The 14,453-nt window shown below is 39.0% G+C and overlaps 1 protein-coding gene across 1 annotated transcript in view; it reads right to left on the bottom strand.

Annotated features, from left to right (window-relative positions):
* Nucleotides 1-258: 258 nt before the first annotated feature.
* itga9 (integrin, alpha 9) overlaps nucleotides 259-14,453 on the bottom strand; it is a 66,282-nt gene continuing 52,087 nt past the window's right edge. The window contains exons 19-28 of the mRNA XM_008429923.2: nucleotides 14,180-14,266; nucleotides 14,002-14,081; nucleotides 13,069-13,152; nucleotides 12,200-12,308; nucleotides 12,005-12,112; nucleotides 10,286-10,411; nucleotides 10,064-10,183; nucleotides 9,886-9,981; nucleotides 4,371-4,490; nucleotides 259-2,657 (exon numbers count right to left, since the gene is read on the bottom strand). Coding sequence (XP_008428145.1) covers nucleotides 2,559-2,657; nucleotides 4,371-4,490; nucleotides 9,886-9,981; nucleotides 10,064-10,183; nucleotides 10,286-10,411; nucleotides 12,005-12,112; nucleotides 12,200-12,308; nucleotides 13,069-13,152; nucleotides 14,002-14,081; nucleotides 14,180-14,266 — 1,029 coding nt within the window. The 3' untranslated portion in view covers nucleotides 259-2,558. The remainder of the gene's footprint in view (nucleotides 2,658-4,370; nucleotides 4,491-9,885; nucleotides 9,982-10,063; nucleotides 10,184-10,285; nucleotides 10,412-12,004; nucleotides 12,113-12,199; nucleotides 12,309-13,068; nucleotides 13,153-14,001; nucleotides 14,082-14,179; nucleotides 14,267-14,453) is intronic.

The raw sequence follows: 14,453 nt of genomic DNA, 5'->3' as shown, positions 1-14,453 counted from the left end.
ATCCATAAAAAGAAACTGTAAGAAACTAAAATAAAACAAGAAAACATTGTAATATACCACACCAAAAAAAATGACCGGACATCAGTTGTATCTGGAACTAGAAGACGCTTATAACAAAATCCCTTCATATTCTGAAATGCTGATACTGTTTCATTCCTCAACGTTTTGTCAATTCAGAAGCAGTGATGCTCCCAGCAGGTGGCGCAAAACTCCATCAAAAACAAAGCACTCAACCGGAAAAAGTAAACAAGCACAGAGTTTGGATATTTCACTCTGAAATTTATCGACAGATAAATATACAGCTCAGTCATGACTTTAAACATCAACGGTACAGCACACTATAATGGAAATGATACTCACTGACAGTAGTACACTCAGAACAAAAGTCCAAACATCGGCGTGATTAACGAAGGCATCCAACACTGAATCATCACAGTTAGACTTTTACAAAAACAAACAGAACAAAACAAAAGTCAAGTGTTGGTTTCCTAAATGAATTCATAAATGAAGTTTAGCATCTTTGACTTTGGTGCAGAGGAAGGACGTGAAGGTGTACAGTATACGCTGCTGTGATGCCAGTGAAATTCAATAGTGACAAAATATTCTGCACAATAAAAGACTGAAGCAGCCATTAGTAGCTATAAAGTGGCTTAAAGTTTAAGTCTAAGCAGGTTAGGAAATATTTGAGCTCTTAAGGATTGCACTTTTACCGTGAATCTTATACATACTGTACGGTCATTTTTCTTTTAATTTTTCATAATTTAAAAGTGGGAATGTGGGGCCAGTTGCAATAGGTTCACTAAGCGTCCTGATTATAAAGCTTGTTTTAAAGTTTTTATTCTCAACCTGTGAGACAATCTATCCTTTTGATCCCTTTATCTTAAACTGAGTTATTCCCATGATCCCCAAAGAGCTTGTTTTTGTGTAGCGGCTGAGTGCAGCCAAGTTCCATTTATTTTTAGGCCATTACTCATGCTGTCGAGCCCTGTAAACAACTCTTAAGAAGTGTAAAAATTTTCATGACTTATCCCTCAATGGGGATTTCCTATTTGACTCTAAAACCCAACTTAAAAAGAAATAATAATACAGAGTCTAGAGCAGGTTTTAACAAAGCAAAACTAGAGGTTTTATACCAACAGTCTTTCATGAGAAAATTAATTTTCAGGGGGACGAACTTCAAAAATCTGATGCACACTTTTGAAACAGCTTGGTTCAATTTTAAATATGTCAAAATTCAAAAAGTCCGATAAGAGCAAAGGGCTGGTCACACTGAAAAAGCTTGAAATTTGAATGCTAAGATTGAACAATATTTTGTATTTTACACATAAAATAAAATAGACTAAAGAAATAAAGTTATAACTGATATCTCTACAGTGCTTGATGACATAAGATTGAACAATGCTCCCATCGTCTTTAAAGGGCTTTAAAAAAAAAAATTCTAAAAGGCATGCAGAGTCAGATGTGTAGAAATAAAATTACACAGAGAAAGGTAGAAAAGAGATACAGGCGCATCTCAATTAATTAGAATATCAGGAAGAAGTTTATTTATTTAAGTAATTTCAATTAAAAAGTGAAAGTCATATAAGGGATCATGTGACACTGTCTGGAATATGCCTTAAGTCTGTGATTATTCCTGTTATTTGTGCATGATTCTTTGCCACATGTTTTCCTTCCATTAAACTTTCTTTCGCAGTTTCATGGCTTAGTCTCTTTCTGGAGGTTGTCAGAAGCTGTCCAGTCTAGATGACAATTTAACAATTTTGTATAATTTCTTGATCAAAAATCTCTCTTTTTGTTGTTCTCCTGCAATTCTGATACGCCACACTGAAGATTTATTAAATTTGAGCTTCAAATCATGAAAACAAATAGACAATAATGCTTCAGATACGTCACTCTGTGTGTAAATAATTAAAAGGAGTTTCAGTTTAACTTAAATATTGAAATAAATGTAACTTTTTGATCATATTCTAACTCACTGAAACACATCAGAACAAACCTTTAGGGATGAGCTGAAAATACGGACGACTCCACTCATATGTTACAGATTAAAAGCTTTGGAGCAAAATGCATTCATTCTCTTCAAACATCAGTGCTTTCAGGAAAACAAAAAAACAAAAACAAAAAAAAAACTGCAGATGAAGAATGTTTCTAATGGCATTAATAACCTTCCTTTTTTTATATGGCTTGAAAGTGTATGTATAAAAATAAATTTGCTATGTATCACAGCCCTGAGGGTTTTGTTGTCCACCAGTATTCATGCTCTCTACTTCCACAGCTCGGCTCCACCGGCGTGGAGTTCCCTCATCACAGAACAGCCGATTTCCACAGCAAGTATCCTCCTGTGAGCCCCGTATTCACCTCAGAAGCCCCTTCCCTGGACCCCACCATCGACACCCCAAATAATACAGAGTCTCCAGAAAATATGGAGAATAATCTTCTCTTCCACATATGAAAGACTTTGAAGAATCTGGTGCCACCGGGGCGGCTGCGCTCCCAGTGCTATTGGATCCGTCTCGAGCCTAATCTCACTGGCTCCGCTTGGGCCCCAGTCCAATGTCTCAGTGGTCCTTGTCCATCCAGTCCCAGCTTTCATCACTGTCCTTCCGGTTCTTTTCAGCTTCAATGATCTCTCTGTAGTGTCGACGGAAGAAACCCATCTGTAAAGAGAGACAGAGAGAGAGAGAGAGTTTTTGTTTTTAGAGAGGTAGCCACAACTGACTGCAGAGAGCGATGCACACGCTGCAGAAACACAAAATTTGACCCAAGTATTTTGGTCTAGTTTCTAGTGCAAATATCTTAGTATACTTGAAGTAAGACAAAATAACTCACAAAATTTAGTAAAATGTAAGAGCATGTTTCTGTCAATAATTTCCGAATATTGTTTTTTTTTTGTTAAGTACTAGGTCCAAGCCGGGTTTTTTTCCACTTATAATATGAGAAGAATGTCTTGTTATTAATTGGCCAGTGGAACTAGTACTTAAAAGAAAAATCAATATTCACGAATTATTGACGAAAACAAGCTTCTATCTGTTGCTGAAAAGTTGCTTGTAATTTAGTTTTGTCTCATTTCAACTAAGCTATTTGCAGTAGAAACTAAACAAAAATACTTAGATTTTGTTTTTGCAGTGTATTTTTGTGTTTATATCACTTTGCTGCAAATCTAATTTATAGTTGAGGAAATATTTAGTTTATACAAGAAAGTTTCGGGTCGTCAACCAACTGGAACTTGAAACTCGGCCTCAGTTTTTCTTCCATGATTGGCCTGTTTTTAGCTCTTCCACAAACTCTGAAGAAAACCTCCATACATGTTGCTCTTTATGAAAATCTGCAGTGTTTTTTTCCACCAACATTTAACATGAAAAACTGAAAGTATAAATAGTTCTCCAGCTGACTCAGAGCAGCTGAGTTTCTTTAAAAACACCACCAGCGAACGCTTATCTACAATGGCCTCTTGTTTCAGCTGCATTATTCCAAAAATAACACCATGTTAGACTGCAAAACGCGTAAGACCCCAAGTGAATGGTGATCGATTATATCTTTGAGTGAAACATCCGAAAGCTGAGACTACTCCCACTGAGAAACAGATGGAAGACAGATAACTTGGGGACAGGAAATCAGTTTGCACTTCAGAGTCAGCCATGCTGTCCACAAGCATCCATAAATTGGAATTAAATATAAAACCATGGGATGTACAGCTGCAAAGCAAATATTTCTCTTCTAGACATGTACTGTTTATTTAGGGAAGCTATACTGTGCAGCAACTTTTATTCAACATTACTACGTCAAGCAGAAAAGCGATGCAAAATTCTGCATCCATCCATTTATCTCCATTTGACGACTAACGTCTATTGATACACAGCTGCACTCCTCTCAGGCATTTCCTGATAAAAGCAATACAGGACATGGACCGGACTTGTAAGCAGGGTTTGCTTTGGCAAGATCTGAGCACTTTGGGAATAGGTCGGATAATGTGTCCCTGAACCGACATTCCAAAGTTTCGTTGTGGTATTCCCGACGGAAGATGAAGCAGAGAAAAAGAAAAGGAGTTTTGTGCCAACAGCGTCTTTGGGTTATCAGTGTAATTGCCATTTCCTCTTTAAATTCGTTTTTTCATGCAGGCAGCATGGTGTGAATTACTGCCCAGTCTGTGATTTGTCCTTTTCATGGTTGTCAAAGCCCTAAAGAAAGCTTTGACCCCCGCCTCCTTTCCCCGACCTCCAGCTGCCTCACGTCAACTGGATCCCGTGTTGACGTACGACCAGTGTACAACACGTTGCTTCTGACTGTCGCACACACTATTTACTAGTTTTTGCACACTGCATGTTGAAAAATATCTAAATATCTAAATCTCTGTTTCTGTGTGTGATTACCTTCCAGAGTAGCACAGCCAGCAGCAGAAAGATGAGAATTCCCACCAGGAGGCTGATGGCGATGATCCAGCCGACGACGTAACCCCTCGGCTCCTGACTGTGGAGGGCCTCGAACACCAGCTGAAACGCAGCAAGATTTAGGGAGTCACACTCGAATACAAAACACATGCACAAAAGAATGCACATGAAGTCACGCGCTGATGACGAAGTTACATTGTGTTTTAAAAAAAGAGCTCTGGTCCAGAATGTCGGCTTAATTCAGGAGGAGCTACAAGTAACTCTGGGACCGGAGAGCAGACGTATAACAATCTAAATCAGTATAACTTGAAAACTCATGTAACTTAATTTGACATAATTAATAATCACTCATTTCCAGGCTATACTTTTTGGTGAGGCCTTTGGATTTCATGCTACACCAGCTGTTTGCAGCACCAGCTGGAAACAACTGGCAGGATAATGTGCTGAGTTACTAAAAATTGTCCTATTTCAATCTTTTCTCATTTCTTTTGAAAGTTGTGTCTCTCCTAGACCCATTTTTGTGATACTTTGCAGAATTATCATTTTAACTAAACTGAGATGGTCGTAGTTTTAGTAAATTTATCTTAGATGCTAGTTTGTAGGAATAGTTGATGTTAGCACTTAACTAACAACCCTTGAGAACTTCTCATGAATATTTTCCTGCAAAAAAAAAAAGAAATGTTGATAAAATAGTGTTTGGCTTGTTAGGGGATTTTCTTGTTAGGATTCTCAGTTTTCACTGTTAGGTTATGTTCACCAAGCCCACAACAAAATAGAAAAACTCTAAAATATAAATGGAAACTGCACAAAAATACCATATTTTAATATTTGTTCAGTATTTGCAAATACAGCTGTTGACACTTCTTTTTCTGTACAATATAACCCCAAATCATTTGTGGAAAATTAATTTATTTGTTTTCCATTTCAAATGTTTCTTGACATGAGATACAAAATATACTGCACGTGCACCGTTCCAATGGGACCATTACTCAAAATATGTTGCAACAACGACATAATAATAACATAATGGCTGCACCTCTAAAATGTTTTTAATAATTCAGTATCAAATAACCCCATCATTAATTGAATAATTGGATATAAACCAGCAGACCTTTCCAACCATTATTATTACATCAACACATTTATGCTACACACTTAACTTCACTTCTTTCTAATAATTTCTATACTCTATTTAACATGTGTTTATTCAGCATGCTGCATCTGCTTGTGGCTCTACTAATAAGAACTGCTTACAGCCATGAACAACGCTGTTTGAGGAATCAGAGGCGATTATCGACATTGTGCTAATTTGCTAAGCGAACCCAGTTTACTGTTGAGCAGGTTTGCTTCCCTTTTGTTTGACATCTCAGTGTTTCTTTCCATTTTCTGTATCCCATCTCCTGTTAACGTACTCAGTGTAAAACAAAAAAGCATTTTCTGTTACCAGAGTAAAGTGTAAATGTCCCATGTGAAACACTGAACCACTTCACAGTATGTGGTTGCATGAAACAAAGCATTGAGCCAGAGATTTTGGTTTAAGAACAAAAGGAAAAAACATGAACATGACCTCATCTATGCTCTGTTCACTCTGCATTTATGAATATACATTCAGCTCAACTTGCCAAAGTGACTTCAACGGTAGTGTGAACTACTTTCTAATTAATTCAGCTAATAGCTATGTAGTCACTTGTGAGACAATCATAAACTTTGATGATGTCGTGGCAAAATTAGCTTCTGTCCTAAAGCGCACACAGAAACACATCAAACCCGTTTGTGTTTATTGATGTGAGAAGAACTAATCTGTGTCTCAAAATGCATTTCATTTTCTAACATACAGGCCTGTATAATGCATGTTTCAGACAACAGCTCCAAAACTAGGTTTGATTTCTTGAGGAAAGCAGGCATTTAGCTTAGAACAATTAATAGCATTACATCACCCTCTTCCTTTTTTGATTTGACGTGATGGTAAGGGAGTTCTTTGGGTTTAGAATCATTATTTTTTTTTTTTAAAATCTGGCAGCTATTAAAGATATCTAAGCTGTGCCATAAATGGGAGCAATCTGAACATGTTTCCCATGACTCCAGTGAACGCTGTCTGCTGGATAATAAATCACTGACAGCGAAGTTGGTCTACCTAAAAAAAGTGCTCTCTGATTTAAGCGAGACATAAAAACAGTGGACGGAAGATTAGCTGGGGCTGCACAGTGGCGCAGTTGGTAGAGCTGTTGCCTTGCAGCAAGAAGGTTCTGGGTTCGATTCCCGGCCTGGGGTCTTTCTGCATGGAGTTTGCATGTTCTTCCTGTGCATGTGTGGGTTTTCTCCGGGTACTCCGGTTTCCTCCCACAGTCCAAAAACATGACTGTTAGGTTAATTGGCCTCACCAAATTGCCCTTAGGTGTGAGTGTGTGTGTGCATGGTTGTGTGTCTCTGTGTTGCCCTGTGACAGACTGGCGACCTGTCCAGGGTGTACCCTGGACAGGCACCAGCAACCCTCCCTGCAAGAAAATGGATGGATGGATGGATGGAAGATTAGCTGTATAATAAATGTGGCTACAATCATGGAAACTATTTAAATAGTTTTAATAATTTCTTAAGCTGTTGCTTTAATACTTTTACAATCTGTAATTCAAGCATCACATTTCTCTGATTTATGTGTTTCAGTGACCATATTCAAACCCAGTTGACATGAAATTGGTTTCTGTCCAATGACTTGATTTATTAAGATAAAAGTTGAATTTGTAGTGAATTAATTAACAAAAGCAAAGGCTGCTTAACGCGGCATTGAGGCCTGTAGTGTAAAGCCACCTAGATGGATATATTTTCTAAATATCTTAAACAAATCCAAACAATGCTCTTTCTAAAACATCACAGCCTTGCATAATGTGCTTTAGACAAAAGAGGCTGAAGAGCTACTTAAGAGACAGATGAACACGAGTCTCCCTGTGAACTGAAATGTAGCCGGAGACGCCAAGTGTGTGTCAAGACAAAACCAAATACAAAAGTGATGATGAATATTTCTTCTAAATATTTTCCCACGCTAACACTCCAATCACTGAATCCAGATTCCTGGAATTGAACTGTTGTTACGCATACCAAGATATTTATGTGAACAGAAGAGATTAAACTGGTCTACTGGCCATTGGTCTGAACTCTAAACATCCCAGTTCAACAGCTGAACTCACTTTTGTATTCCTAAATATGGACAGTGAATTGAATTTACCCCTTAAAAGGGATCTTATGCAAAATTCACATTTGTGTTCTTCCATTTTGGCTTTTTCTGCTTTTAAGAACAGCCAAAGTGCTTAAACAAACCACCCAGATGTTTTTTTGGCAACAAGTTAATGTTTTGTTGTGTCAGCCAGTCACCTAGCAACCCAAGTGGAGCGCCAGGACATTGGTACAATGGCTGCTGGATAAGTTCAAGTCTTTTGTTGTTGACTTACCATCCATAAACCACTTGCTGTTTTCTTAATGGTTGTGCAGGAGGTTCTACTTCTGCTTTTCAAAGATGTACGGTTGTATAATTGCGCATCTGTTTGCAGCCATTTTCATATGCGAGTTGGGGGGCGTGGCCAGCAGCAGCTTATTTGCATTTAAAGTGACAAGAGGCCTAAAAGTAGTTCATTCTGAGAGGACCTCAAAACAGGCAGAACCAGCTAAAATATCATTACCTAAGAATGATTATATGTAAAAAATGTAAAGGACATGTTTTGTATAGAACATACACCTATCTTAGCCTGTTGAAGGACGCATAATAGGTCACCTTTAATAAATTAAATCATTTCAAAACATACTTTTAGTGTTTATTCTTTGTTGAAGGTGAAACATATGAGCATAGCAGAAAATCAAAAACTGAAGGAATGCATAAGAAAGCAAATCACTATTCACCAGACTAATGGTATGAGGGTTTGAGAGCATCTCATGGCTGATAAAAACCAGGGATTTCATGACATCCTGGGATCAGAGACCACTGTGTACTCAGGCTCGCTGCGATCCCAGGGGCGAGAGCAAGAGTGTTTACCAAAGGCCATAAGAGCAATGGTCAGGGGACAGAGCGCACACTCTAAGTGCTGAAAGAGCTGTGTGGTATGGACGTATTAATACCGGGTCTGAATTTTCCTAGCACCATCATCGCTCGGGGTCAACCTGGTGGCAACCCAGTCAGCACACCAATCTCTCAAGAGATCCCCATGCGAGCCGCCTCGGTCCTCGGTGCAATTGTCAAATTGAATCTGCTGAGCCATTTAATCACTCAGCAAACAGCAGCGGGGGAGGGAGGCTCCCCTGTGTGCAGCTGAAGACCCTCGAAGGAGTCGATTCAAGTCGAAGCGCAGTATAGCATCTGGTTCTTGTTCTCATTTTCTTTATTAAGCTGATCCACATTCGAGCTTTTGTGGTTTAAAGAATGCCCAATCACAACCTGATTAACCGTATATATTATGGTAATAAAGCACAGCTACTCATCATTACTGATTTTAATATTGGTAGTTGGCTTCTATTCTCAGCCAGAACAAACACGGTTTGAAAGGCCAACTCTTTCAAACTCGCATCAAAGGACGATTACTGTTTTCATCGCAATGTACTCAAACTGTGGATACAAATAAATGGACCTTGGATTGCCTTTGGTCGTACTCAGCCAAACCAAAAACTAATCTAAAAAGATGTGCAAGGAGAAACACTCCAAGCTTAAGCTGAAGGGGGTGTCAGAGAACCGAGAACAATTTCTGCTGGCTGGTTATGAAGACATGCAAATAAAATCAAACCCAACTGATCCGTGTACCAGCTCTAGGTCAGAAAACGAAAAGCTGCTCAGTGACCAGATAAATGAAACATTTAATCTAACAAATGTTTCTTTGAATTTTACACCAACATGTATGAAAGATCTAAGGATATTTAAACCTCTAGAAGTGCAAATAAGCATGCATTAATGCAAATGCTATGTTTTGAACACATGAGCCATGTTGGGTTATAAAGTTTGGATTTGTTAGAAACTTCTAATTTTTCCACTCAAAATTAAGACGACAGGGGACCTTTTCGTTTATTTTTACAAATTAGATCATAAACATTTGAGCAAAAATGTTGTGAACTACATGTAGGATACAGACACGTATGGTCTATGGTTAAAAACACAACGAATAAAAAAATGAATCCTGTCCTGACGTATAACTTTTAAAATGCTTCCAAAAAGTTTAAGAACCGCTGATCAACTCTCAATTACTGATGACTCTAATTGAAAAAAAATCATGAAATATGCACTAAAGACGTGACTTTCTTTTTTTTACCTAAGGAGTGTTGCAAAATCTCAATGTTTCAAAGTGATAAAGATTATTTTGAAAAATATTAGTTATTGCCTATTTGTTAAAGCTAGCAGTATGGGACACTTGCTTATTTTAAATCTATATGAGAAAAAACACAATTTTTGATGTCTGTTTATGCATATTTAAGGAAAAATAAATGTTTTATTTTTTCAATATTTTGAGCAGAACACAATACTTACTGAAATATCTTCTGGCAGCCCGTTTGGCACCTCTATTGCCCTGTGATTAACTTGGACGCTGCCTCTTGTCACAAACTGGATCACAGAGGAACTATCCTGTAGGCATAAAAGTCACCATTATGCTTCTAATTTAAATACCATTCAGCCAGATTTACTGACTTATTAAAACACTTCTTACTATTTTTAAAATTTCCGTGTTCAGCAAAAGTTTTAAGTCTATGTTCAAAGCTTCGTCTTTTAACTGTGGGCCCAGGCTGCAGGAGATTACCATACATGCTCTTCCAGGCCGATCACAATCCTGGGGAAAAATAAAAAATAAAAAAACAAACATAAGTGGATGCAATAAGCAGTGAGAGAGATGTGTGATAAATACAAATAAAATTTTGAATTGCCTATTTACCAAGACTTTGCGCCCAGATTTGGTGAAGAAGGAGAATATGGAGTGGAAGATGTTTTCTTTGTCCTGGGGGATGGTGCAGGGCGTCGGGTTCCTGTGAGAGGTGCAGTTCCCTCGACCGTCTGACACCTAAACACATTACATAACACAAGAATTAAATTATAATTATTTGATACTATAACTACTTGGAGCTGTGTGAAAAAATGAATTTTCAGCGAATGAGGAGTATGTTAGCCTTAGCATGTTGATCGCTAGCATTAGCTTCTTCCGTCTCCTCGGTTTAGTGTCTATTGGTAGTCTCGTCTTTGAGTCCATCTTTTCCAGTTGTTTTTGGTTTATGTGGCTGTTTGTTTGGTAACTTGACTTGTTGAGTCGGGTCAGAATTGCCCTTTGGGGTTTGTTTTGGTAAAAGGTTGAGTTTAGCTGGGAGTTTCAGCTGTCCTCATTTTTTCACCTAACTGTGAAACTCTAAAACAAGAAAAGATAGAGTACATGCTGTGTGCAAAGATGTTAAAACTGCGAGTTAAAGATCAGGAGGTGGGGTTTACTCTACTTTCTAAGACGTGGGCACTAGTTGAAGGATGCAACTAAATCTGCAAGAAAAAAAAGGCTGCACAATCCTGTTTTTTTTTTTATTTTTATTTTTTTGTGTCTTCAAATACTTTTGGGCTGTGGAGGACAACATGGGGCATGTTTTATATCTCAAATAAGCATCTATGACCCAGGTGGAAAGCAGGTTTGAAATGTTTAAAGTTTTAGATACGAGTTTAACCCCAGAATGTCAACACAGTGCCTCTGCCACCACAAAGGGCCCATTCCTACTGTTGTTATGAGTCTCCAGGGCTCACAGGAAGTTCTCCCCTGCAACAAGCTGGCACCCCTCCCACAGATTTCCCATATGGAGTGATTTAGGAGGTGTACGTTTTACTGCCCCGTTGCCCCTCTCCTCTGACAGACCTGAAGCCTCTCCTCAGTTCGTTCTTATTGTCCACCCTGCTTCTTCCCACCATGACTGTATGTCTGCCAGCAATTGGCTAAAGTGAGAAGATTCATGCTCTCTTTTTGTGGCTGCACTAACTTTAGGGATTTTTTTATTAGACATTTGGGGATTTGGGGGCCTAAAAACGGGAACATGTGGGGTAAAAGCCAGAAATGTAAACACTGTCTTTAATGATGTATTAAATGGAAAGATACCTGGCTATAAAACACAAAGGTGTGACTGCCCAGTGAGTTGGGAGCTGGAATATGTTACAGCTTATGATATGTGGTTCCAGGCTTGGGGTGGTACGACTCAGTAGCCCGCTCTGCAGGTTCCTGATCCTTTCAAGCTGCCTGATCCCATGAAAGTGATTCCAGATGGACTGGAGAAGGTGGGATATACCACCACTGTCTGCCCATTCACAGCAAGTACAATTAACAGCTTGAGCTCCTCTATGGTCTAGCTATAGAGAAAATAAGCTGTGTAGAGGTTAGAAAAACACCTAAACGCGCCAGGATTATTGTGTTTCTTTATCTAAATGAGAAATATTGTGAAGCAAAATGGGACAGTAGTGTCAGTGGCAACATCAACATTTTGGCTTCGGGCTCCTGATCCCATCATGCGTGGTAAAAAGATATGGGTGAGGAAAAAAGACAACTTGTTGTTTTCTCCTGGTAAAACTAAACAATGAATAATGACTCCTGCTAGATAAAAAATGTAGATGGACAGCTGTTGGTACCCACTTGGGTTTCCACCACATGGAACATGTCGGGTCCGTTGCCAGCAAGTCGGTTGGGTATCCTGATGTCCACAGTGGAGCCGGGAAGCCTGCTGGGCCCCTTGTTTATGGCCTGGAACCATCAAGAAGAAACAAGAGAAGAGAAAATGAAATAGATGTAATGTAGGGAAAGATGTAAAAAAATAGAAACTCGAAGTACCTGGAAAGTCAGATTGAGAGGCTGAAAGTTGCATTTCATGTCTTCCAACTGGATGAAATGAGAGGCATCGATGGAGTTTCCATACGAGAAGGAGCCTGGTGTCACCACACTGCAAGATTGGTTCATTAACGCAGGTAAACATTTACTCCAACAAGGATTCACAGACATTTCCCCAAAGCAAATGAACTATACATTTTTAGGAAATATTTGTGCAGTGGTCAAACTTCACAAAGTTTGACCACTTTTCATATGCCTTTTAACAGGCATATGAACATAAAGAGAGAAATGATGGATGGATGGATGGATGACAGACGGACGGACGGACGGACGGACAGATAAATAAAAGGATGGATAAATAGTTAAATGGATGGTCAGTAAAGGGAGAGAGAGATGGATGAAAACAATTGTAAACAGATGTAGAGCTAACAAGTCTAAAATAAAAATAAATTTCCTGACTTTTTTTTTTTCTCTTTTCCAACTTGCAAAGTCCTTAAAATAAAACTCTGAACGGTTCCAGACAGTTTGGTTCAGAAATGATCAGAGGGGGTTTTCTTTAGCAACTGAAAAATGTGTCCAGATTTAGTCTGAAGCCTCCTTCAACATCAACCACAGCTGCCTTATCACATGTCAAGAGTTCTGGCAAATATGGGCTGTTTTACATCTTTCTTCTTCCTCTGTGAAGCAGAGCTATGATAAAGTAATCAAAGATAAGGGTTTCAGAGCTGATATCCTCCACAGGGAGGAAAAACACTCCCTCTCTTCCTGAACAGATGGAAATCCAGACCGTGTGTGACTCAGATGTCTGTTAGACAGCTTCGGGTTTGTAAAGCAGGAACTGTAGCATCGTGGCTGATCCGGTTAGTTCTTACCCAGTAATGGTGGTGTCCGTCTCGTGGATCAGAGAGATGGACAGGTCTAAACTGTTGTCGGAAAGTTTGTGCTCCGGGTTGGCGCTAAAAATACAAAGAGCAATAAGGTTGCAGTCTATTTGTCTTGTTAACATTTTTCATAGCTTCTCACGTTAAAACCAGAACTTCCATGTATTTTATTGGGATTTTTTTTGTGACGGACCAATGAAAAGTGGAGCATAATTGTGAAGGGGAGGAAAAATTTTCCAGTTGTGTACAAGTGTACAAAGTGTGGTATGCACATATTGTTCTGCCAGATTTGCACATCCAAGGACTGTATTTTGTGCCCATTCTTCTTTCCTCAGCTAGACTGGATGAACAGCTTTAGTGGACATAAATTTGTAAGTCAGTCTACAGGTTCTCAGTTGGATTTATGTCTGGACTTTTGACCGGGCCATGCTAGAATAAATAAACTTGAATCTAAACTAAACTCTGGCTGGATGCTGAAGGTTGTCCTGCCAGAAAGTGAACCTCCGCTCCAGTCTCAAGTCTCTTGCAGACTCAAACAAATTTTCTTCAAGTATCGCTTTGTGTTTATTCCATCCATTTTATCATCAACTCTCACTAGCTTCTCTATCCCTGCTGAATAAAAGAATCCCCACAGCACCATGCTGCTACCACCATGTTTGCTGTGTCACCTTAACTTACAAACTACAAACTAGACTAAGCAAAAGTTGGCAGTACACATTTGCACGGCACACTTGTCTAATGTTTGTTTTATTTTTCTTCAGCTTTGCAACTATGAATCAGTTGGATTATCTCATTAAATCCCAAATTAAATATATTTGTGATTGTAATATGATTTAAGGTTAAAAAGCATAAGATGTAAAAATATTCACCCTGTATTTTAATTAAAAAATTTCAAAAAAGCTAACTTCTTTGTAACAGCCGTACCTTTTTGCTTGAACCAAGAACTGCAATGTGTCGTTTTCCCCAGAAACCTGAGTTGTGTCAAAGATGACTGCAAAATGGTACTGCAGAGAGCAAAACCAGAGCAACAATGAGCCGTTTTCAATAAAGTAAGTCACACACACTCAACTAGAGCTAGAAGATGCATGTTAGACCTAACTACCTTTGTTTGAGCCCTCATGAAGGGAAATCCCACACTGCATTTGAGGAAGTCCAAATCGACGAGTCCACAGGAAATACCCTTTTCTTCCTGCAAAAAGAAAGATAGACAGAGAGTAAGAGGAGGCGATGAGAACAGACAAAGTGGAGACAGGCTGGGTGACAGGCATGAAGACAAATGACAGCAAGAGGAAGAACCAGCAGACAAGACGTAGACTGCAAGCACAAAGAAATCAGCTCTGATAAGTTTGCGGGGGCGGGGGGCAGGGGGGGGTGGC

Source organism: Poecilia reticulata, linkage group LG15, assembly GCF_000633615.1.
Source record: "Poecilia reticulata strain Guanapo linkage group LG15, Guppy_female_1.0+MT, whole genome shotgun sequence".
In the NCBI taxonomy this organism is placed as follows: Eukaryota; Metazoa; Chordata; class Actinopteri; order Cyprinodontiformes; family Poeciliidae; genus Poecilia; species Poecilia reticulata.
This window is presented reverse-complemented; position numbering and strand designations above follow the sequence as displayed.